General features: G+C 43.7%; 1 protein-coding gene across 2 annotated transcripts in view; it reads left to right on the top strand.

Annotated features, from left to right (window-relative positions):
• Positions 1-22,051, top strand: part of RYR3 (ryanodine receptor 3) — a 510,816-nt gene that overhangs the window by 220,116 nt on the left and 268,649 nt on the right. For both annotated transcript variants that reach the window (XM_049104111.1, XM_025473335.3), the window contains exons 4-8: positions 7,861-7,935; positions 10,433-10,511; positions 13,896-14,008; positions 14,913-15,012; positions 17,708-17,801. In XM_049104111.1, the coding sequence (XP_048960068.1) occupies positions 7,861-7,935; positions 10,433-10,511; positions 13,896-14,008; positions 14,913-15,012; positions 17,708-17,801 (461 nt within the window). The remainder of the gene's footprint in view (positions 1-7,860; positions 7,936-10,432; positions 10,512-13,895; positions 14,009-14,912; positions 15,013-17,707; positions 17,802-22,051) is intronic.

Below are 22,051 nucleotides of genomic sequence, written 5' to 3'. Positions count from 1 at the left end.
TGGGAGATGGGGTTCCCTAGAGTCCCACCTCCCTGCTTACCTTGCTGCAAGAGCACTTAGCAGAAGAGCAGTGACTGCCATAGGCTTTCAGCCAGCCGTTTCTCTTGGGGGTCCTGTTGCACCTCACAGCTTCTGACACGCGGGCCTGTTTTTTCAAAGGCAGCTGAGGAGACTGCCATGGTCACTGAACTTGGGAAAGTGGGGCTGTCAGATGGTACCCTCTTCCTCCTCTTTCCTAAACTTCATTAAACTTCTATTTCATTATTTCCATTTTTAACAATATCCCAAGAGGCCCCCAAACAATCCCAAGAATTTGGCTTCCTTTCAAGTACATTTAAGTTGAAGGATTGCACTGCCCTGGTTGAGTTGCCCCAGACTCACTTGAAGGATTTCTTACAGGGCAAACCCCTTCAAGGGATTCTGTCCTGAACATGTGGCTTTCTGTAGCCACTGGTCTGGGCTCCCTATGTATTTTAGATCCATATTAACCATCCCAATCCAAATGGAAAATCAATGTGTCAAATTAAAAGAAATGGTCCCTTGTGCTTCTGTAGTGTCTTTGTATGCCAAGAGGGAGAAGCCCAGGAAAAGCTAGATTTGGCAGTTACCCAGCAGAGAGTAGAGTATCTGATCCACAATAGGCGGTCAAGAAAAGTGTTTGGTGGCCTTCATGGGCTCTTCAGGATGTCACACATAGTAAGGGAATTTAGATGACTAGAAAAACCAAGTGTCTAGGAACAAGGATGGGATCTAAGGTGAAGGATCCTCAAAGTGCAGTTGGAAGAACCAGCATGTTGAGGATTCAAGCAGGAGTGAATTTCTATGGCAAGAGATTTTCTTCCTCTGGAGTCTGGAGCTAGGCCCGAGGGAACTAGGAGGGGGTTAGAGGGTCTTGGAAAAAGGTTGACTCCCTGGGTTTCCACTTAATACTTGCCATCAGGAAAGAGCTAGACCCTGGATCAATGCCAAAAGGAAGGCATGCTGCTGTGCTTTGCCATCAGCCCTTCAGGCAGGGAAAGGCATTTACTGAGGAATCTGGCAAGCCAATGATACCCTTAAGCAGTGCAGTTTTAACAAATATACAAAACACTTTTAGGGCACCCCACTTCTCCAAACACATGCAACAGCGGTTGCCCGCAACACACATGAATTTTTTTTATTTAAACTATGTGATGGTAGTGTTAAAATTTTGGAAAAGTCTCCAATGCTTCTGTAACCAACCAATGGCTATTTCATTTTTATACATTTCCTTACCGTTCTTGCATATACCTAACAGCTGAAGGCATCTTGCATTCTGGTCGCCTCGGTTGTCGTCTTTAATGGCTGCAGGATACAACATCCTGAGAAAGCCCATGATGTACTAGATAACAGTTTTCTGTTGGATATTTAGGCCCTTGCCAGATGTTTCATTTGCCTTCGTTCTAATGCTCTTATCACAACAGTGTGTGTACTTTTTTGCTTTTCTTGAACTAGTTCTGGAAGTGGAACGACTATAGCACAGGTCATGGACCTCTCTATGGCTTCTTTATACGTTACCACATTGCCATGTCAGGAGGCTGTACTCAGCGTCACCTTGGACAGGATCACACCAGCTAAATTGCAGCTCTGGCACCATTGTTTTTTTCCCTTTTTTTTTTTTCCGCAAATTTGGTCGATGTAAATGTTGTATAAGAATTGCCTTAGTTGTCATTCCTTTCATTACTAGAAGAGATAAAATCCCATCCATGTGTTTTAATCTTATTCCTGATAGGAATCATTTATTCATATCCTTTGCCTCTTTCTTTACTTGAGGCTTTAGTATTTTTTTTACATCTGGACAAGATGTTTACCCATGTGTCACAGTGACACAAAGTATTCTGCAAGTCATTAAATGTTGTTTCCAGGGTTCTGAAGTTTGGTGATCTTGGTACAATCTTATCTGTTTTTTGTGTCCTTTGAGTGCATCTGTTACTTCAAAGCATAGATAAGTAGTAGGTCTGTAAAAGAATGTGGACCATTCTATTACATATCAGTTGTTCTAGAATTTAATTTTAAAATGAAATATTTAATTCTGTTTTCCATCCAGAATCTTTTATATTTCCTGTGGATCTTCCTCAATGCTTTTATAGCAATTTTGTTAGCTTCCAAAATACCCTATTGGAATATTCATTTAAACTGTGTTAAATCTGTAAGTTAAATTTAGAATAATAGAATTTAAAAATATTGGTATTCTTATTCTGTAATGAAGTATACCTTTCTATTCCACCAAATCAAATTATATATTATAGAATAAAGGCTTGTGGTTTCATTCTGAGGGTTTGACTCATCTAAGTCAATTCCTAAAACTTGAATTTTTTTTTTAACAGTCATGAATAGAATCTTTGGGTATGCTTTCTAACTAAAAATATTGAGTTACCTGCTTTTGTTCATACTGTTAGGTGTTACTGGGTTTTGTTTGTTTGTTTGTTGCACTTACATGGCATCATTATTGGTTGTCACTTGTATTGAAGGAAATGCAGTTGTCCTAGGCAATATAAAGGGCCTCTCCCATGCTCAGGGAATATTGCTCTGTGACCTTCTAGAAAGGCTTTCTTTTTTTTCTTTGATAGCCTGAAAGAGTAGGACAGAAGTGTGGTAGGGAAGGAAAGGGAAATGAAAGTATGCACAGCCACATCCAATAAGTGATTTCATGCTCTTCACGCTCTCCCCAGAAGGGGGCCCCTGAAGCCTTTCGTGGGTTATGTTACCTCCACCAAAGAGCTCTCCCTGAGTCTGGGACCCCCAAAGAGGAACTGGGGTTCCAGGTTATAAAGGAAGGTAGCTTAGAGATCTCATAGTCTTGAAATTCCTACTTGTGTCTGGGGAAAAGCACCGTTACCCAGTGTTGGTTGCCATCTCAGGTTTACCTCCCTGGGAGGCACTGTCTTCTGGTAACTAACCATCACATGGAAAGTCCGTGGTGGAATTAACTTTAACGTTACAGGCAAGATGATCGAATTAAGAAGCTAGAGGAACATTTTTTCCTCTGGACATGGCATCAGGGTGCTTTTGCCAGCCTAGCTGTGCCTACCCTGTCCTGGGAGGTGGCACCAAACAAGGTCCTCCTGCTCCTGATGACAGTGGAGGTCACTTGCGGCAACACAGGACTGCCATCCCGAAGAGGCCGCGCCGTCCTGGGGCCTGGGGTCCCCTATCACCGGGACCGCGCAGTGCTCTGTATAGCAGATCACATCTTTCCCGGCATATTATTCCATTATTGAAGTCAAATTGCGGAAAGAGTTAGTAGAACGTGTAGTTTGACCCGGGCTCAAATCCAAGCTCACTGCCTACAAGCCGATGATGGGGAAGTTTCTCTTTTTTCCATCCGTAGAAGGGAAATAAAAGAACCACTTTGTGTGATTATTATTTATCCATTCGGGAAAGATGCGCACGGGTGCCTCCTCCTTGCCAGGCACCGATAAAGGTGGTGCTGACATGGCAGGGGACACCACAGACTCCTGAAGCTTACATCCTTGGGAGTGGCAGAGGATGGGTACGTATCAAAAATAACATGGATTCACATCAGCTAATAACAAATATCTCAAGAAATGATATAGCAGCAAACTGTGATGGAGCAAGGGTGGTTTTTCTTTTAGAAGGGGTGATCAGAGAATGCTCCTCTAGTGAGATTTGGGAGCTCGGAACTGAATGCTGGGCAGAGGTCTTGAGGATGCAGGAGGAAGAGCATTCTGGGTGGGGGGAGCCTGTGTGTCAAAGCCCTGTGGCAGGAGGGAGCCTTGCAGCCTGAATTAGAGGGAGGCCTGGGAGGCCGAACAGAGGTGGGGTGGGGGAGCGCACCGGTGGTAGGTGACACCTTCGGAGGGAAGGGCACCCACCCCAGGACAGTGGGGCCCAGCAGCCGGGTCCAGTGGCCATCTCCAGGTAGGGGCTTGCTCTAAGAAAGAACAGTTTTAAAGTCTTGAAAAAGCTGTCTGGAATTAAAAAAAAAAAAAGACCATATGAAGGAGACCACGCGTATCCCAGAAACCCTAAAATACTGTCTGGCCTCTTGCAGAGAGAGATTGCCGGGTCCTGAAGCCGGGTCTCAGAGGCCACGGTGAGGGCCTCGCCAAGCCGGGTGACAGCGGGGCAAGCCCAACTAGAAAGCCCTTCCGTGTGGCTGGCCGCTGTGACAGGGTGGCTACAGCTGCCATGCGGGTCCCACCACAATAGGGCGTGGGGAGCGGGGATGCCACCGGTGGCAGGGGGCCACTGAACCCCTGGGGGCAGGATGTATTCCAGAGATGGCACAGAGGTGCTCCGGCTCGACTGTGGGGCATGGCGGAGGGAGAGGGAGGGAAGGACGACACCAAGGTTTGTGGTCCATCTTCCCATGTTGTCATGGAAACTGAAAGAACCATCAGTTCTGTGCCGAGGGTTTGACGCCTCTAGCTCTTCCACATTGTGCACTCAGGGTCATCTGCCAAACGTATGTTAAAAGACACGCCTTTAAAAAAGAACCTGCTTTAGGGACCCTGGGGGGTTCTGTGGTTGAGTGTCTGCCTTCAGCTCAGGCGATGACCCCAGCCGGGATCCTGGGATCGAGTCCCGCATCAGGCTCCCTGCATGGAGCCTGCTTCTCCCCCTGCCTGTGTGTCTGCCTCTCTCTCTCTCTCTCATAAATAAATAAAATCTGAAAGAAAAGAACCTGCTTCAGTAAGAAAAATCAAACCGACCAAACCTACAGCAGGGTCCCGTTCACTGGGAGCAGCCCGTTGTGCCCCTTTGTAACCAGACTGCCCTGCGCTTGTGCCCTGACTTTTCCCCAGACGTTCCCTCCCATTTCATCCGCCCTCAGCGCCAGTTGTGAAAACTCAGTGGAAAAGAAAAGAAAAGAAAAGAAAAGAAAAGAAAAGAAAAGAAAAGAAAAGAAAAAGAAAAGAAAAGAAAAGAAAAGAAAAGAAAAGAAAACTCCGTGAGTCCCCATGTGCATTTCGTGCTCTCCAGCTCCAGGCCTTTGCTCCTGTGGGCTCCTCTCTCCTACCATCATTGGTCCTCAACCCTCCCACCTGTCAGGATAACAACCTTATCCATAAAGCCGTTCCTCAACACTTTCCTGGCCTATCCCAATGCTCTTTACCTCTTTTAACAGGAAGATGGTCTCCTATTTGTAGCAAGGTTGTTGTTGTTTTATACATAAGTCTTTGTAGACCAGACTACCAGGAGGGAGACACAGCATATGGTTAGATCCCGACTGTGCACTTGGAGCCTGTGTGACTTTGTGCACATTATGTGACGTCTTTGAGCCTCCATGTGCATTGCTGTTAAACGGAGAGAACTACTGTAGATACGTCACAGCACTAACCACAAGTATAAGACGAGATCGTTCGCATAGAGCACTTTGCCTAGTTTGGTGCCTGCTGTATGCTCGGTGCTCACTGAATCTCAGCTGTAGCAATTCACCTTCCTCTAGGAGCAGAGGAGGTAGCTCCCTGTCCTGCTGCCCTGCTTACTTTGTACACTGGTTTTGTACACAGTAGGTGAATGAATACAATACAGAAACGAGAGAGAGATGAGCTCGGTTCTGGAGTTAACTGGAAGTCTGCTTCCCCTCCTCCCGCCCAACCTCCACATCCCTCTTTGAACTTCAAATTCCTCACATTATAAATGGAGGGAATCATTCCCACTTAGTAGAGCCATGAGGATGAGTTGTAAAGTCACCTAAAGCACCTCTGTGTGGTATGTGCCCAGAAGAGCTCCCCAGGATGGTGATCACCGAAGCTTCTGCAGAGAAAGCTCCTTACTCTTCCAGGCACTGATGTCGCATCATCCCTGAGGCAGTGGCTCCCGAGGTGTCATCACTGGGCCAGCAACATTGGAGTCCTGTGCCCTGGAGTTTGACAGAAATGCCAGTTCCCAGGCTCCTCCCGAGCCCAGTGAAGCAAGTGCTACAGAGCCAGGTCCAGGGCTTTTGCTCTAGCCCGCGGGTGTGCCACCAGCACAGAGGCACTGCCCTAGTGGAGGGAAGAGGCAGGATGTGAAGCCTCTCGGGTTCTGCAGGGTTCTGCGCCCCGCTGTCCCATTCAGTCCCAGTGGGGCACCTGCACGTAGCCTCTCTACTTTTCTGTCGGCACCATGACAAAGGACATGAGAGCCAGGAGACGGTTGCAGCGGTGCCAGAGAAGAGGAGGGGCACGAGCTCTCCTGTGCCACCTTGTGTGGCCAGCAACGCTTGACTCCTTTTAAGATTACTCGCTGCGTTGATGGGCACAAAGGCGAGGGTGTGACCCATGTTTCACGCTGGGACAGATGAGACGCAGGCCTGGTCTGGGAGTACACACCCGCACCTAGGCTGTCGTGCGCTGCCAGTTAACTTAGGATATCGCAGATGTGCAGGGAAAATAATCAGACTGACGCTGTAAAAGTCACTCGGTCTGGCTAATTTTAACATAGCTGTTGACATGTTTGTAAATACAGCAGCTGAAGTCAGATCGAATGATTTCAAGAAATGCAGAAAGGGGACAAAGAACATTTAACTCCTGCATCCTATTGAAGTCTCAGGAGCTCTTGAATATCTCCATCGCTGGGAGGAAAGTACAGCCACATTGATAAACGGTTATCAGCTTTTTAAAAAACATGACACCAAGTCTATCACTTTTCCTTTCTTTAGGCTCCTGGTATGACGTGAAAAATGATCTCTTTGACAAGGCAATTTTTTAAATCTAAATAGAGTTGAAATAAAATTACCCTAGGCCTTGTTATTCAGACCTGTGCCTTCTCTCCACACCGGCTTTCCCCTTCGTCGCTCATTGTTCCGAGGGACAGAGGGCGGTGGGCAGGTGCAGGAGAGAAGCAGCAGCTCAGGCCAGCCCCTGGGGCCGCTGGTCTGCAGATTGAAATAAAATGAGGTACCTAACAGGTGCCCTTGGCGTATAGAGGGAATTGTTAGAATTTCTATGATTGATTTTTCTTCTCAGACTTTGGATGCTTTTTGTGCATATTTAGGGATGGAGGCTCCTGTGCTTAAATATTTTTTTTTTTTTCCTAAGAGGGCTGTGCGATCAATACCGTGTGACCGTCTCTGAGGGAAGGGTAGCAGGATAGAAAGAGATTCAGGTAGAAATTGAAAAAGTCGATGCCAAAAAATGCTGTGATTTCTCGTAGATCTCAGTTTTCCCGTATTACTAACTGGGGGGCAGCTACAATAGGTAACAGCCTCCTACTGTGCGCTGTTCAGTTCCGATGGTGACAGTGTGCAGACTGAGGGAGAGAGGGACAGATACGGTGGCTTTCTGTCAGGCCGCCCCTCCTGGTTGGGCCTGCCACCCGGTGAACAGCCAGGGTGGGGCTGCCTGAGGAGGCAGAGAAGGGGCCGGGATGGGCCCCCAACACCGCTTAGGAGTCTGCAGGGGCCTCACCGGTTGCCCTTTGAGAGTCCTGGGTTCTGAGCTGGAAGGTGAAACCCGGGTAGGTGGGAGCCGTGTAAGTGATGGGGCAGGAGGCCGAGCATCTTGAGGGAACAGACCGCAGGGAACAGGCTGTGACCGTGGGCCCCCACCCCCGGGCTGCTTTCTGTCACTAGGCTAGAGTCCTGTCACATTTGTTTCTCTCTCTCACTCTGAACGCTTCTGAGAAGTTTCAAAGGAAGGTAAGCGGCACCTGCGGCATCTGGGGGTGTCCCAGACGCAGTGTGGCCCCACAGCCCGCTCCCGAGGATGCTGCATGGCTGTAGTCACGAGTCTCCCCACGCCCCTAGGCTGGCCACTCGCTTCTCGAATGAATTCTTTGGGAGCTTTGCAGTGGTCTTTCCCTTGTGGCCTGTCCTCCCTAGGGCCCGCCCTGCTTTGCTGTCAGAGGGGCCACGCGCGGCGCGGCTGACAGCGTGCCCGTCCCTCCCCGCAGGCGGCCCAAGGCGGGGGCCACCGGACGCTGCTGCACGGCCACGCGGTCCTCCTGCGGCACTCCTTCAGCGGCATGGTAAGCCCCTGGGCCCGCGCGGGCGGGGACGGGAGGCGGCGGGAAGCGGGAAGCGGGAAGCCAGCCAGTGGCCAGGTTACGGGAACAGCCGGGTCACTTGGAATGTGAACCATCAGAACACATGGGCTTCCCATTTCTTTCACACGATCGCACTCTTGTATTCGCTTAACGTCTGACCGTCTTCCTCTCCACCCCGTGTCTCTTGTTTTTAATTTAACTAAACCTGAGCCTACCAAGGACAGTGCCTTGACATCCTAGATGCTCAACAAATACTTGTTGAATTGATGAAGAAATAAACCATGAAATAGCTGATTTCCTGAGCCTACAAGGATAACCAGGATAGGGGAGAAAAAATCAAACAAGATTTTTGTGAAATGTCAACTCTTTTACTAGCTATAGGAAATGGGATGGTATCCACTGCTGCTAGGCCTGGGATATAACTAGAAGGTATCCTGTTAATCCAGAGGCAGTAGGAAGATAAGGAACCAGGGCAGTCACAGAAAGCTCATCAGGCTTAAGTAATTAGGGTTCTAGAACCAAAATGGGGATAACCCAATGCAAGTTGAGGAAAATTGTTCAAGTTTTAGGCCAGTACAATTTGTGAAAATACAGATGCTGTAGATCTTTGGCAGGATGTAGTAAGGAGAATATCGTGATCCCAATCAAGCCTAAGACGTGCCAGCTCTCATCATGTTTGCTCCTGTCCCTGCATCTGTCATCGTCACTTGCTCTCAGTGTGAGGAAGGCTTGTCGTCTTTGTCTGGCCCTAGTGGAAAATGTTACATTAATTCAAGACTTCATCTTCACACGTTTACACCTGCAGCATGCTGCAAAGTTCATCTCGAAGCTTGAACTGTCACATTTGCAACTGGAGCAGCAGCTTCCTCTTAAATAATTTATTTATTGCAGCTTTTTTTTTTCCTTAGAACTGGTAAGAAGTTGACCTTTTCAGCCTGAACATTCATCTGTTGTAGTCTTTCATGGCAAAGGACACAGAACAAATGTGACCAAATGGAAGGTTACTGGAGCGGGAGATAGGGGCGTTTAGAAAGTGGGAAACTTTGTATCCTGATGTCTAGAATTGAGAAGTGATTGTGTATTTTTCAGAACCCAGTGCTTATCCATGAAGTAAATCAACCCTTAATACTTCTTTTCTCCTATCTAAATAGACCTAAACGAAACTTCAAACGGCACACTTATGCATTTGAAAACTCAGGCTAACAGCATGGTAGAGAGCTGAAGGATTATGTTATTTAATATTAGATTTACTGTCCCCCGTCTCCCAAAAATCCAACTCATGCTTAACATAAACTCTATACTAGGTAGTTCTTTCTAGGAGCAGCTCTGAGACTGAATCTGGTGAAATATGACTTTGGACAATGCAATGATTTTCCATTTTCCTGTTGCAGAGAAGTAAAAGTAGAATTCAGAAAGTACATTCTAAGTGCTTATCTACCAGCCAGTCTAATTCCAAAACCAGCCACTGTGCCTGTCAGTAAAGGAGGCAAGGAACAGGCCATGGGTTTTTTCCTCCCCCCCATTATAAATTATTTTAAATATCATTGTTAAGTTTTACATGCACATGTATTTTTTTTTTATGCACATGTATTTTTATAATTAGGGGGCAAAAAAAAAAAAAAAAGCCTAGACACTGAGAAGTTCTGAAGCTCATAGGAAGTTTGGAAAACAAAATAAATATAAGTGAGAGAAGTCATCATGGTCCTTCCCACTGTCCAAAGACAACTTCAGTTATCAGTTTGGTGTAATTCCTTTTAGCCTAGTGGCCAGGCATTTAAATTTTGCATACCTATTACCTGTGCAGATGTGCTATGTTGTGTATGTTCCATGCTGTGACACACTCTTGATAAACTCTTAATGGCAACTTATTTCATAAAATGAAATGCCAACATTTATCAGCCTTTCCATTATTATTGGTTGTATATATTCCATTTATCTTGTCTCCAATTTAAAAGTCCCTTGGGGGATCCCTGGGTGGCGCAGGGGTTTGGCGCCTGCCTTTGGCCCAGGGCGCGATCCTGGAGACCCGGGATCGAATCCCACATCGGGCTCCCGGTGCATGGAGCCTGCTTCTCCCTCTGCCTGTGTCTCTGCCTCTCTCTTTCTCTCTGTGACTACCATAAATAAATAAACATTTAAAAAAAAAATAAAATAAAAAAAATAAAAAAAATAAAAGTCCCTTGGTATCTTTGAACTAAAGCATATTATTAAATATGCCAAGATACTAATTTCAAACTTATTTTTGTAGCATATAGTCCTAGAAGTTAAATCCCTGGGTCATCAGATAAGAACATCTTTGAGATTTTAAATATACTATAAAGGTATATTTCAAAGGTGTCATATACCACTAAATACAATGAATAAGTCCTTTATTCAATAGCTCAGTGTCGCAATTGACAACTGGAAACCAACTAGTGAATGAGGTGCCAGGACCTGATGGAAGCATGTGACTTCACTAGCATCTGTTTTTGTTTCACAGTATCTAACTTGTTTGACCACATCAAGATCCCAGACAGATAAACTTGCCTTTGATGTAGGTCTACGGGAACATGCTACAGGTAAGTCCACATTCCCAGTTCTCCTGCTAACAGGGGGTCTCGGGCGAAGGGCTTAAGGATACTGAGTATGTTCTTCATTTGGGATTCCAAGCCAACCAACCAGTGAGGTCAAGAGAGAGGTCTAGTAAAATTTAGGAGAATAAGAAACAATGTGTGATAGAGACATAGGAACTATGAGTGAAGGAGAACATAATGCTTTCACTGCAGTCATATACTTCGGGAAATGTTGGCTTTATTGCAGTTTATTTTGAGTTCAGTCAAAAATATTGACAGTTAGGAGGTGGATCCTAAGAAAGATGGTGACCAGGATGATGCAGGTTCTCCCTGGAAACCAGAAACGAAGAACAGAGACCAATATAACTACATATACTTAAGTTATGATACCAAAGGAAGGTCTGACTTGCTGTGGTCACTGCATAGACCCATGGAGCAATGAATAGAAGTTGAAAGGAGGCATAGTTCCCCTCAATGAAGAAAACCACTTTGTAATATCTGCAGTTATCCAACAGAGTAACAGCTGGTCTTGGGGTGTTGGGTGCTCTCTGTGGCTGGGACTATTCATAGGTAATCTGACCATCCATCAAGAGCAATGTATATGGAATTTGTGCTCCATTTACAGGTTAAGCTACATGTCAATCAAGATTCTTGGTTGCAAATGGCAGAAACTAATTCAGGTTCACTCAAGCAGAATGAGAATTTACTGGGAGACCGTTGGGTAGAACCTGTTTAAAGTAGAAACCCAGGCAGCCCAGATGGCTCAGCGGTATAGCGCCGCCTTCAGCCCAGGGTGTGATCCTGGAGACCCGGGATTGAGTCCCACATGAGGCTCCTTGCGTGGAGCCAGCTTCTCCCTCTGCCTGTGTTTCTGCCTCTCCCTCTGTGTCTCTCATGAATAAATAAAATCTTTAAAAAAATAGTAAAGTAGAAACCCAAGGCTTGGAAAATGGACAGTAACAAATAGAGTCTAGAGAAGAGAAAACATCCTAGATCACACTACAGGAAGAGTCTAAATTGAGTACAGTCTTTAATATCATGACATTTCTCCCAAATAGGAGGGGAGATGCCATTGTTGGCTAGTCAAAGGACAAAAGTCCATGCCATTGTCACAAAACTGTGTCAGTTCATAAGGGAATGACCCAAATTGACTGATTTTCCAGATATCTAGAGGAAAAAAAAATGAAGAGTTTAAACCAGGTGCACCTGCCGTCTCGGTATTACACACAGGGGTGTCTGAGAATTCCCGAGGAAAACCTCTATCTCTCTACTTCTCATTTTTGTACAGAGTAGGAGAGTGGGCCTGCCTCTGCCCATTGTATTTTTTCCCTTAAAATAAGATTATATTTGCATTTGAAATGAGGTTGCTTTGCTTTTAGCTAAAGTGTTATTCTTAAAATATAATTTCCTTTAAGGTGTTGTCAACTTTTGCTAACAATTACAAAATGTGTGAAGAGGCACAGTCACTGATTATAAGTTGGCCTCTAAATATAAACCAGCTGTCAGTCTTAGAGCATATAACCAGAAAAGTCCTGTATGTCCATTCTTTTTACATTGATAAAATGACTTTAGACTTTTTGAGAAAAGGGAAAAAAAATTGTTTGCTTTATTTTCTAGAACTCCATCTTTGTTCCAAGTCTCCCGAGAATGGACCCTGGTGTGGGTCTGTCTTCACTGCGCTAGGGAATCTGTGGGCCTTTTCGATCTGAATGCTTGTCTTCCAGCTTTGGGAAAAGTTCAATACTATTTCTTTGCTAATTCCTGACTTTGTTTTCTTGGTTCATGCTTTCTGGAAATCCTCTAGATTGGTTTTCTAATTTTCTCTTCACTCCTATTTTTAATCCATTTCTATTCATTCTTTTGGGGAGACATTTTTTCAACTTGATCCTATAACCCTTTTGTTTCTTTCTCTCTCTTTCAGAATCAAAGAATTTTTCTCCCAAGGGATCATTCATGGAACTTTCATTGCTACTTTATGAATGTAATTTTTTCTTACCTCTCTGAGATTATTAAATATATGACTTTTAAAAAGTTTTCTTTGGCTCTCCATAATCTTTGCTCTCTCTCTTTCACCACTGTTTTGTTCTTTGGCTCTCCATAATCTTTGTTTTCTCTCTTTCCCCACTGTTTTGTTCTTTGGCTGTCCATAATCTTTGCAACTCTCTTTCCCCACTGTTATGTTCTTGCCATTCAAGTTAGTGACTTGGCTCAGATGTTGGGCAATCCTTGGTTGCCATTCATGTTTAGATCAAGGCAGTAGAAGCTGACCAGACACCCTGAGTGTGTGTGACTGTGGCTTGCCATCTGTTAAGCCTTACTTTTGGCTAATCTGGCATGGACTAGGCATCTCACTGGAGATGCCAACACAGCAGTAGGTTTTATCTTGGGTAGCTTGGCTTCTCTAAAGAGGAATCCTTAAATTTGAGGGGAGGGGAGATTTGGCAACCCAGCTAGTGTGTGAGGAATGGAGGCAGAGGGGAACGGAGCTGGGGTTTTACTAATCAGGGCATAGAACTCTAATGATTCTCTATTTTTAGCAATACTTTTCACTTTCTTGTTTGACAGCGCTTGGTATTACAAAACCAGAACTTTGATGGTTGGTCATTCCGTCGATTTAACTCCTAATCTTCTGGAGGGTAGTAGAGGAGGAGGACTCAGCTGGCTGTGCAGGGAACAGAAAAAGGATACCAGGAGATAAAAGTTCCTAAATAGCTTTTAGTCAATTCTATTTTCAACTCCATCTTCCACTGCTACCTTTATAAGTAACTTACCTCTAGTTCCAGAGACTTTCTGGGAAAGATGTAGAGGGATGGCTTTATTTCTTGCGATCAACTTTTCCTCCATTTTCTTACTTTTGTAAAGAATTGGGTTTTAGCTTTCTCTTCACTAAAAGCATCTATCTGCTTTCCTTTTTCCAAATTGTCCATTCTCTTCTTTGGTATCAACTTTTCACCTGCTGTCCTGGTCTTTGTAGATTTAGGCCTTTTGAAAATCTCTGATTTTTTAGTAGAATCACTCTTGATTTAGTAGAGTTTCATGGAAAGCATGGCAGAGATAAAAGTGTGTAAGTAGTCAGTAGACCAGTGAAGTCAATTCTTAAAGATTTCTAGTGCCTGTGAAGAATGCATGTTTCTATATGTATTAAAAATACTCAAAGGCTTCGATAGTTTCTGGCCTCCAATACTCTCTTCCAAACACTCTTTCTGTCACTCGAGAAAACAAAAGTGATAGACATAGTCAAGTGGCTATGGGGCTAGAGATTGAAGCCTGGAGCAGTATATGTGTGTGCAAATGCTCTTAATGGATTGTTACCAGAAGAAAGGAGAACAGGGACAGAATTAGGGGCTGGATTCCATGAAACAATGACTAATTCAAGGAGCATTTATGTAGGAGAAGCCTGTTGGTGGACCATACATCCCGCTTCCAAACAGAGATCCGAGGGAGAGAAAGTTCGAATTGGTGATGACCTCATCCTTGTCAGCGTGTCCTCTGAAAGATACCTTGTAAGTACCTCCTAACAGTCATCTTTTCATTTTCAGAATATTTTCTTTTAGGAACTAATGGCCAAAGTGAACTGAGCTACAATAGGTTGGGTGGGATAAGAATCCTTTGCACAGTATACTGGAGAGGTAGGTGGTTAGTTCTCTCCCCTGCCCATGTTATCATGGGGCTGGAACTTAACTGTTAGTTGTCCTTTCAGATTAAGGCATTGTGCTCAGCAACCCTGCTAAAGTGCCACAGGCACTTCCTAAGAAAATCAGTTATACGTTAGCTACCTTTAACCACAAATTTCTCACATGGCTTTCAGCTCTTATCCAGTAAAGAACAAGCCAAAAAGAACGGGATAGAGGAAAATAAGCTTATGTTGGAAAAATGGAGAATTTAAAATGTTTTGGTGAGTGGGATATCACAAGGGTTGAAAGGTGCAGGTGAGATTTTGCACCTGGGGATTGGGTGCTGGGTGTCACTGACATCAAGCCCTCAGGTGTCCAAATATCAGAGGAGCGTCAGAGATAAGATAAGCTTTCAATCTTCTCAGCACCAATCCTGTGGGCAGATTTCACTTTGCCTAGGCCAAAAGTTGGGAGTCATTTTTGCCATTTGTGAATTCCCTTCTCCTAACAAGAGGAGACATTTTGTGACTTCCTGTTGAATTAGGGATCCAGCTAAGGGGATGAAGTCAACACTTGTCTGCCACTTCTGTAGCTGAAACGTCCTCCTCCCTGAATAAAGTGTCCCACTTTGAAGCTGCTTCTAGATGGGGTAGAGCAGCCTCCCACAGGCTATGTGGAAAGAGTCTGAGGACAGTGAGACTCTTTAATTCAATCCTTGAGATTCTAGGTGAGCTGCTTCTGTCAGGACTGGCCTGGTGATTTAAAGCATGTCTCATTTCTGTTTCTGCTGCAGCATCTCTCAGTATCAAATGGGAACATACAAGTGGACGCCTCTTTTATGCAAACACTCTGGAATGTACACCCTACGTGCTCAGGAAGTAGCATTGAAGAAGGTGTGCTCTTTTACATGCATTCAGCCCTCAGCCTTCCAGTCTGTCTTGAGCTGTATATATTGACATTTTCTGCTGCTTCCCAGCTCCTGCCTAATGTCTTGCTACACAGCTAGCATTATTTTAGTTCACCAGAATGTCATTCTCTGATGTGGGGGTGGCTTATTTTCTGCCCTGATTTCTGATTATGTGGGGGTGTTCCTGACAATACCTTTTAATCCTTTAGAGCCCACCATTGCTTTAGTGCTATATGCATGCAGGATTTGGATAGACACTCCCTCTCCCACTGACTTTTCATTTTCATTTATGATTACTCATTATAAGTGTATAGGCCTCAGCAACTTCAGCCTTACAGGAGCTTATTTTTCAAGAGGTCGATGCTGTTGCTATTTCTCCCCAGTGCATCTCTCTGTACAGGTGGAAGAAGGACTCTCTCCATGTGTTTACCTGTATTTATGGAGGGCCATTTAATAATAAAATTTTCTCAGTATTTTATTTTTCCCATAGAAATAAGATCATCAAAGTTTGTTCAACATATCCTATTTCTTGAAGCCAGGCAGAGTCAACGCACCTTTCAAGTTATAGAACAAATATACTGGCCTTACCTTACTCATGGGTAAAGTCACAGCTGAGCAGAATAATCAAATGCCATTGACCAATAGGTTAACCATATTATATTCTAGCACTTTACAGCAAGATCAGAATTTTTAAAAATACGTATACTGGGGCTTTAACCAGATTTTTAATCCTGAGCCCACTCATTTCAAACTAGGAAAGACATTCTACAAGATGTTTGAAAATAGAGGGAAAACGAAAGGTGTCAAGGCACTGCCCCAGTTTCAGAAGGCATCAGAACAAAGCTGAATAGTCAAGACATGACAGATTTTTAACTCTTTCAGCAACTTGTGGAAGGCTTTTAAAAGGCAGGCTATGTTTAGCCCTCTTCTTTTACATGAAAACTAATCCACCACCTTGAGTCTGTTGTCATTCCCTTTCTATCAGGAATCAAGAAGCTCTGGGTTTCAATCTTCCCCAAGGAAGGTTTGAATGAATCTTCTCCGTGTTAAATTTTTTATTCTCACGGTAGGAATAAAATTATTTCTCAGTTTCAACAGATGACTTGTGGAGATTAATTTAGAAGTGTTTGCAAATCATGTCAAAAAGGTTCTTATCGAAGTGGTGAGTGCCTGGGTAGCTCATCACTGGAGTCATCTGGACGGGCAGAAACTGCCCTCTCAGCATCCTCTGGTGAGACGCCCACTTCAGCCATGAGAGCATAAGTGATCCTCATCATGACCCTTCTTTCCTGAATATTGCCCTGATAGAGTTCAATTAGGAAGAGCTGTGATATACCAGCACTTGGCGGTTTTCTCTGTGTGAATATAATATTGATTGGAAGAGGCTGAGGACTGCAAACAGTGGATCCAAGTGGGGGCATGGCCTCATCAACCTGAGATGACAGAGTTTAATCAAGAGCATGATCATGGAAGGTTTTAATTTTTCTAAATAAATTGCCTGTTAAGAAATCCCCTACAGTATATCCTGAATTATTTTAAAGCAAAAAAAAAGGATACAACTGGAACTATTAGTAAGGTAGAGGAAAATTGGGAAAAGATTTCTGAATATTTGAGCGGAGTTTAAGAAGAACTTACCTCACTGGGTTTCAAAAAAAAAAAAAAGAACTCGGAATATCACACTGTCCTTGTACAAGATGCACTGATAAACAACCCTTTCTCCTCTGGCATGATTTCTCATTCTTACTGTTAATTCAACATCCAGAATAGTTTGGTAGCCCCTAAAGTGATCTAATTGTGTGATTTTTTTTTTAAAGTCCTGATGCAGGCATGAGCATCTTAAGTCCATATGTCTCCTGAGAACAGACTAGTCTAGAGAATTTTTTATTCAAAGTGATAACAAATTCCATTTGTTTGTATAAGGTAAATTTCAGACTGGTGTCCCTCTCCTAGTATGTTAAGGCTCAGAACTTATTTGAAGACAAAAGGGGTTTTCATGTCCTTGAAGCTCACTGTTTCCCATACACCTCGGAACTCCATGGCTGTTGAGATTCCTTATGCTGAAAGCTAAGTGCTTATTGATAGAGGCTCATTCACTGTGGGATTGTGGAATGACCTTTCGCCTCCCTTCAGTGCTGTGGGATGAGCATCCAGGTTTGATCTGTGTCTGTTACCTGCATTCAAAAGCTAACTTCTCCTAAGACAGCTCTTAATAACAGTTTGCTGTCCTTCCCAGTATCCTCTTTCTTTATTGTGACTGCAATTTGGTTGGGATTTTGTCACAAAATATATCCATCAAGACTGTAAGAACCTATCTAAGAATTTTATGCTGGATGTATTTTCATTCCCAAGCAACTGGAAAATCCTTATCTTCCTCACAGTAGCCATGTCATTTTCCTTTTAATAATAGGAGTTGATACTATTTTCACCCTACGTTTTGATTTTGATTTTGGATTTGTCATCTCTGAAATCCTATTTAGCTTTCTATGTTAGAATTGTTTTGACTTCTTCTCTTTTCTTCCTGAGGCCAGAATTGGTGGAATCTGTCATTTTCCAAATGCTTCTTTCTTGGTGTTTTCCATAACTGACTCAGACCTGCACGAATTTATTTACCCTTTTTAAACATGGTGTTCTCATCACTAAGCTTCCCATAAATTCATAGTAGAATATAATTCTCTCACTAGGATACCTACTTGGTGGGCACGTGGTACGTCTCTTCCATGGTCATGATGAGTGTTTGACGATACCATCTACAGACCAGAATGATTCCCAGCACAGGTAAGCCAATAGCTTCCTCCTCTTCCTAGACATCTTGGGTGACTCAGACTAAGAGTTTGCATTTGGCTGTGGCCACAGATAAATTCTGTAAACATAGGTCAATGGATGGACCGCCCTCCAGTCACAGGATCAGTTTGTCAAACATGAGTGGCAGCGCCCAGGAGCTTGCTGGCAGGAATACCTGAATAGCACGTTGCTTCTTGGGCAAGCAGTTCTGTAATGCTCGCTGGTACCTTTGTTTTCCTTGATTGCTCCTCTGTCTAAGGCATTTCTGGTAGCATTTACTGTAGATTGAAGCACCCATTCTGTGATAAAGATCAGGTTAGGCTCCTCATTCTAGTGAGTTTGTACACTTACACAAATTATTCACCAGACTCTTCAAAGGCAGATCTCTCTTCTTCCCCTCTTACATGATAAGTCATTTAGGTGGAGTTTGGTGATCTCGTTTTGTTTATTACTAGATAGGATTAGAGAAACCAAGTGTCAGTATCCAAGGAGCTGGGTTTAGCAGGGACAGTGCCAAGGGCAACATTTAGAGGATACTTCTGAGGGTCATGCTTTCTGTGGCCCTCTGCTTGACTCCTCAATGAGTGCTTTTCAAAAATTCAAAACCAGGAGATGGAAGATACTAATCCAGATCTTAAACTCATATTGAAGGGTCCCTTGGTAGTCTGTTTATCATCAAAGGAACAGAGCATAAAAAAGCTTGACCCCTGTGGCTAATAGAAATGTGACAAATAGTTTTTAAAAAATTGGATTCCAATTAGGCTGAATTTGTGACAGCGATGGGTGTGATCTCCTAGATGTAATACATTCTTTGTTTTTGTGTATTGCCTAGGGGAACCTTGTTAACTGCATGTCCTTAACTTCATTAGAAACATGGGATCACATCCTCACAACTAAGCATCAAGGTCAGGCTCCTGGCACAGGTCACCTGCTGGCTGCTTTCAGATGGCAGCCGAGGAGCCATGTGGCTGACTCTCCACTCAGGCAGGGCCTGGTCGTTATCTGATAAACTAAAAAGACCCTCAGGAGCAGAGCACTGTGCTTGAACGTGTTAATGTGCATCTTAGACACCAGGCATTGGTACTATGTATCCCTCTTGTTCTGAGTCTCTTCCTACTTGTTTTGTCCTCTGAATATCTCTCCATGGGAGCCAGATGTGACCTAGGGCAGCACAGATCTGTGGCAAGTGCCTGATTAATTAACTCAGTGCCTCTCTGGCACTGGTCCAGTTCACTGACAGCTAACTCTAAAGTAGGGCATTAGGCTGACTTGGTTTCCCTTGAATTAAGGATTCCCCACCCTAAATAATGTCAATTGTGATCCTATTCAATTGTGATTTTTCTTTTCCTTTTCTTTTAAACAGTAAAATTATGCAATAGGCCACATAATGTCTCTTTAATATCTTATTGTGCATTTAGGGGAAGATTTGCAGGTAGATAAAGACCTGAAGTTCTGTGAGCTTTGCACTGTGAGTAGCACTCTAAGATGGAATACATTTGAACACACCAGTTCTTTCTTCCCATTCCAGTTCTTCTTTAAAGGGCAGGAATTTGGGGAAAAAATGCAATGATAATCTTGTGTATGATCGCTGAACTGCCTGCTCCGCACATCCACCTCCTTCCCCCCCTCCCCCATGCACACCTGTCATTAAACTTAGAACCAAATTAGAAACATCCTGGGCAGAAACTCTGCTTGAAGAAGCTTGTCATTTGGTGGTCATTCCTGTTGAATACTCGAACAAGAGCCTGAGTAAGAGGAAAGACTTCACAAATATTTGAAAGGAGGTGCTAGAGAGAAACAGATGGAGAGGAATTCCCCAAATGAGCACCCTAAAGCGGGCATGCATGCCATCATTGAAATAAGACAAAGGTGACCTTCCCTTGGTGGAGGATTCTGCAGGATCTCATTTCTATTTTAGGGGAAAAAAATTCACAGATAAAAAGGCCTCATTCCTTTCCTTTATAAGGAAGCATAAAGGAGTTGAGACTTTGTAAGAAGCATGAAGGGGTGAGTAAGCAGCTATTCATTATACTGGAAGCTGAATTTTTGTTACATCAGCTGGTCTCTCAATCAAAAGAGGATGCTTTGGCATTGGCCATCTAGGTGAGCTGAGTGATAAGCCTCCTCATTGTCTTGGGTCATCAGGTAAATCCTCAGAACTGGCCAGTGTGGCCAGGAATACTGCAATCTGGGGGAACACAGAAGAATAGGAAAGCACACCCTAAAAGATGTTAGCAGCCCTTAAGACATGCAGGTGATACCATAGGGAGGGGGCTGACTTTCCAGAGGAAATCATTCCTTATTCCTTCTAAAGCCTAAAATCCAGGCTGAGTAGAGAGGTCAACAGTCCCAGCATGCAAACCTGAAAGCAGCAATCTAGCATCCTGAGCTCTGGCTTTGTCAAGCACCCTAGGGTACATCACTTAACCTCTCGGAGCCACGGCTAAGCTGTCAGCCCAGCTTTCAAAGCACCTCAGTTCACCACCCACTCTACTCCTCTCCTCGGATGATTGTTTTTAGAGAACGGGAACAGGTTGTTTCAACCTCTGTAACCCTATAGGATTTAATGGAGCAAACCGCCCACATTTCCCAGGTGGGAGGGACCAACCTGTGAGAATTCTCCAGATGTCAGAGGGAGAGAGTTCTGCAGTCCTGTGACCTAGGGTGAGCTGTTCACCCTCTTCACCTGAGAGGCCCTTCCGGTTCTCACTGAGTAAGAAGTGTGAGTGAAAACCTCAGCCAGGTTGAGTGACTAGGAGGTCAGCGCCATGTCATTACGGTTTGAGATCTGGCACAGAGACACCTGGGCACTTAGAGCTCTCAAGTCACACAGGGTTTCTTTCTCCACATGTATTGCTTATTTCCTGATCACACATACATTTGAGAAAGGTTTAGAATGTGTTCTATGATCCCCATCACCCAGAGGTGGCCACTATTAACGTAATGTTTCATTGTGTTTCTGTGCCAGGTGATATGTTTTTCTATGCATGATATAAACAACTGAATTTAAACACAATGTGGATAAATTCACACTACACGGTATTTTTTTTTTTTTTTTTTACATCTGCGAACATGTTTGTGCACATCAAAAAACACAGGAACTTCTCACAACCATTCTGTGACCTAAGTGCTGAAATTAGGCTAATTTTACAGATGACAAAGCCAAGTATAGAAATATGAAGGTTCTTGACAAGGTCACACAGCTAACAGACTCAGGTTCAGGTCTGCCTGACTCCCAAGCTGGTATTTTTAACCAACTCATGATTATGGTACTTCTTCAGATAAAAAATAAGGATTACATATTTTCTCCTCACCTCTATTGATTACCTATTGTCTCTACCTGAGGTAGAGAAGATCAAGCTTCCTCTGAGGCTAGAGTGACTCAGTTGTGGTAAACACTAGTCTTCTGTAGTAGGAGTCTAAGTGAGTGAAATCAGTGAAATTAAATGCAGTTGAGTAATCAGTCTTGCTCTAAGGTCACAAGATTCTCACAAAGAGTCTGGATTCCATATACCGGGTAACGTGGGACCTCTCTTCATGAGATATACTCTTCAAGAAGGATCATTCACATATATAGGTAGGTCACGGGGCACCTGGGTGGCTCAGTGGTTGAGTGTCTTCGGCTCAGGTTGTGATCCTGGGTTCCTGGGATTGAGTCCCACAACAGGCTCCTCACAGGGAGCCTGCTTTTCCCTCTGCCTGTGTCTCTGCCTCTCTCTGTGTGTCTCATGAATAAATAAGTAAAATCTTTTAAAAAATTATATATGTATATATATGTATATGCATGTATATAGCTAGACCAGTCCCTATCATATGGATTGAAAAAGAGTTTACTAAACATCAGATAAACATCAGGCAAACCTGAATCAAGGGACATATTACAGAATACTGACCACTACTCCTCAAAATTGTCAGTCATGGAAAACAAGGGAAGTCTAAGAACAGACCAGATCAAACCAGGGAAGCAGGACAGCCAAATGCATTGTGGTATTCCTGGATTGGATCCTGGAAGAAAAAGAAAAATACTAATGGAAAAATTGCTGAAATCCAAGTAAAGCCTTGAATTTAGCTGGCAGTGACATACCAGTGCTGGTTTCTTAGTTTTGATAAGTGTGTCATGTATGTCTTCTGTGTGGCATAAGAACATTAGGGGATACCAAGTGAAAGTATGTGGCTCTTTGTACTGTCTTTGACTCTTCTTTGTAAACCTAAAATTATTCCAAAATAAACATTTTATTTAAAAA

Source organism: Canis lupus, chromosome 30 (assembly GCF_003254725.2).
Source record: "Canis lupus dingo isolate Sandy chromosome 30, ASM325472v2, whole genome shotgun sequence".
Taxonomy (NCBI): Eukaryota; Metazoa; Chordata; class Mammalia; order Carnivora; family Canidae; genus Canis; species Canis lupus.
This window is presented reverse-complemented; position numbering and strand designations above follow the sequence as displayed.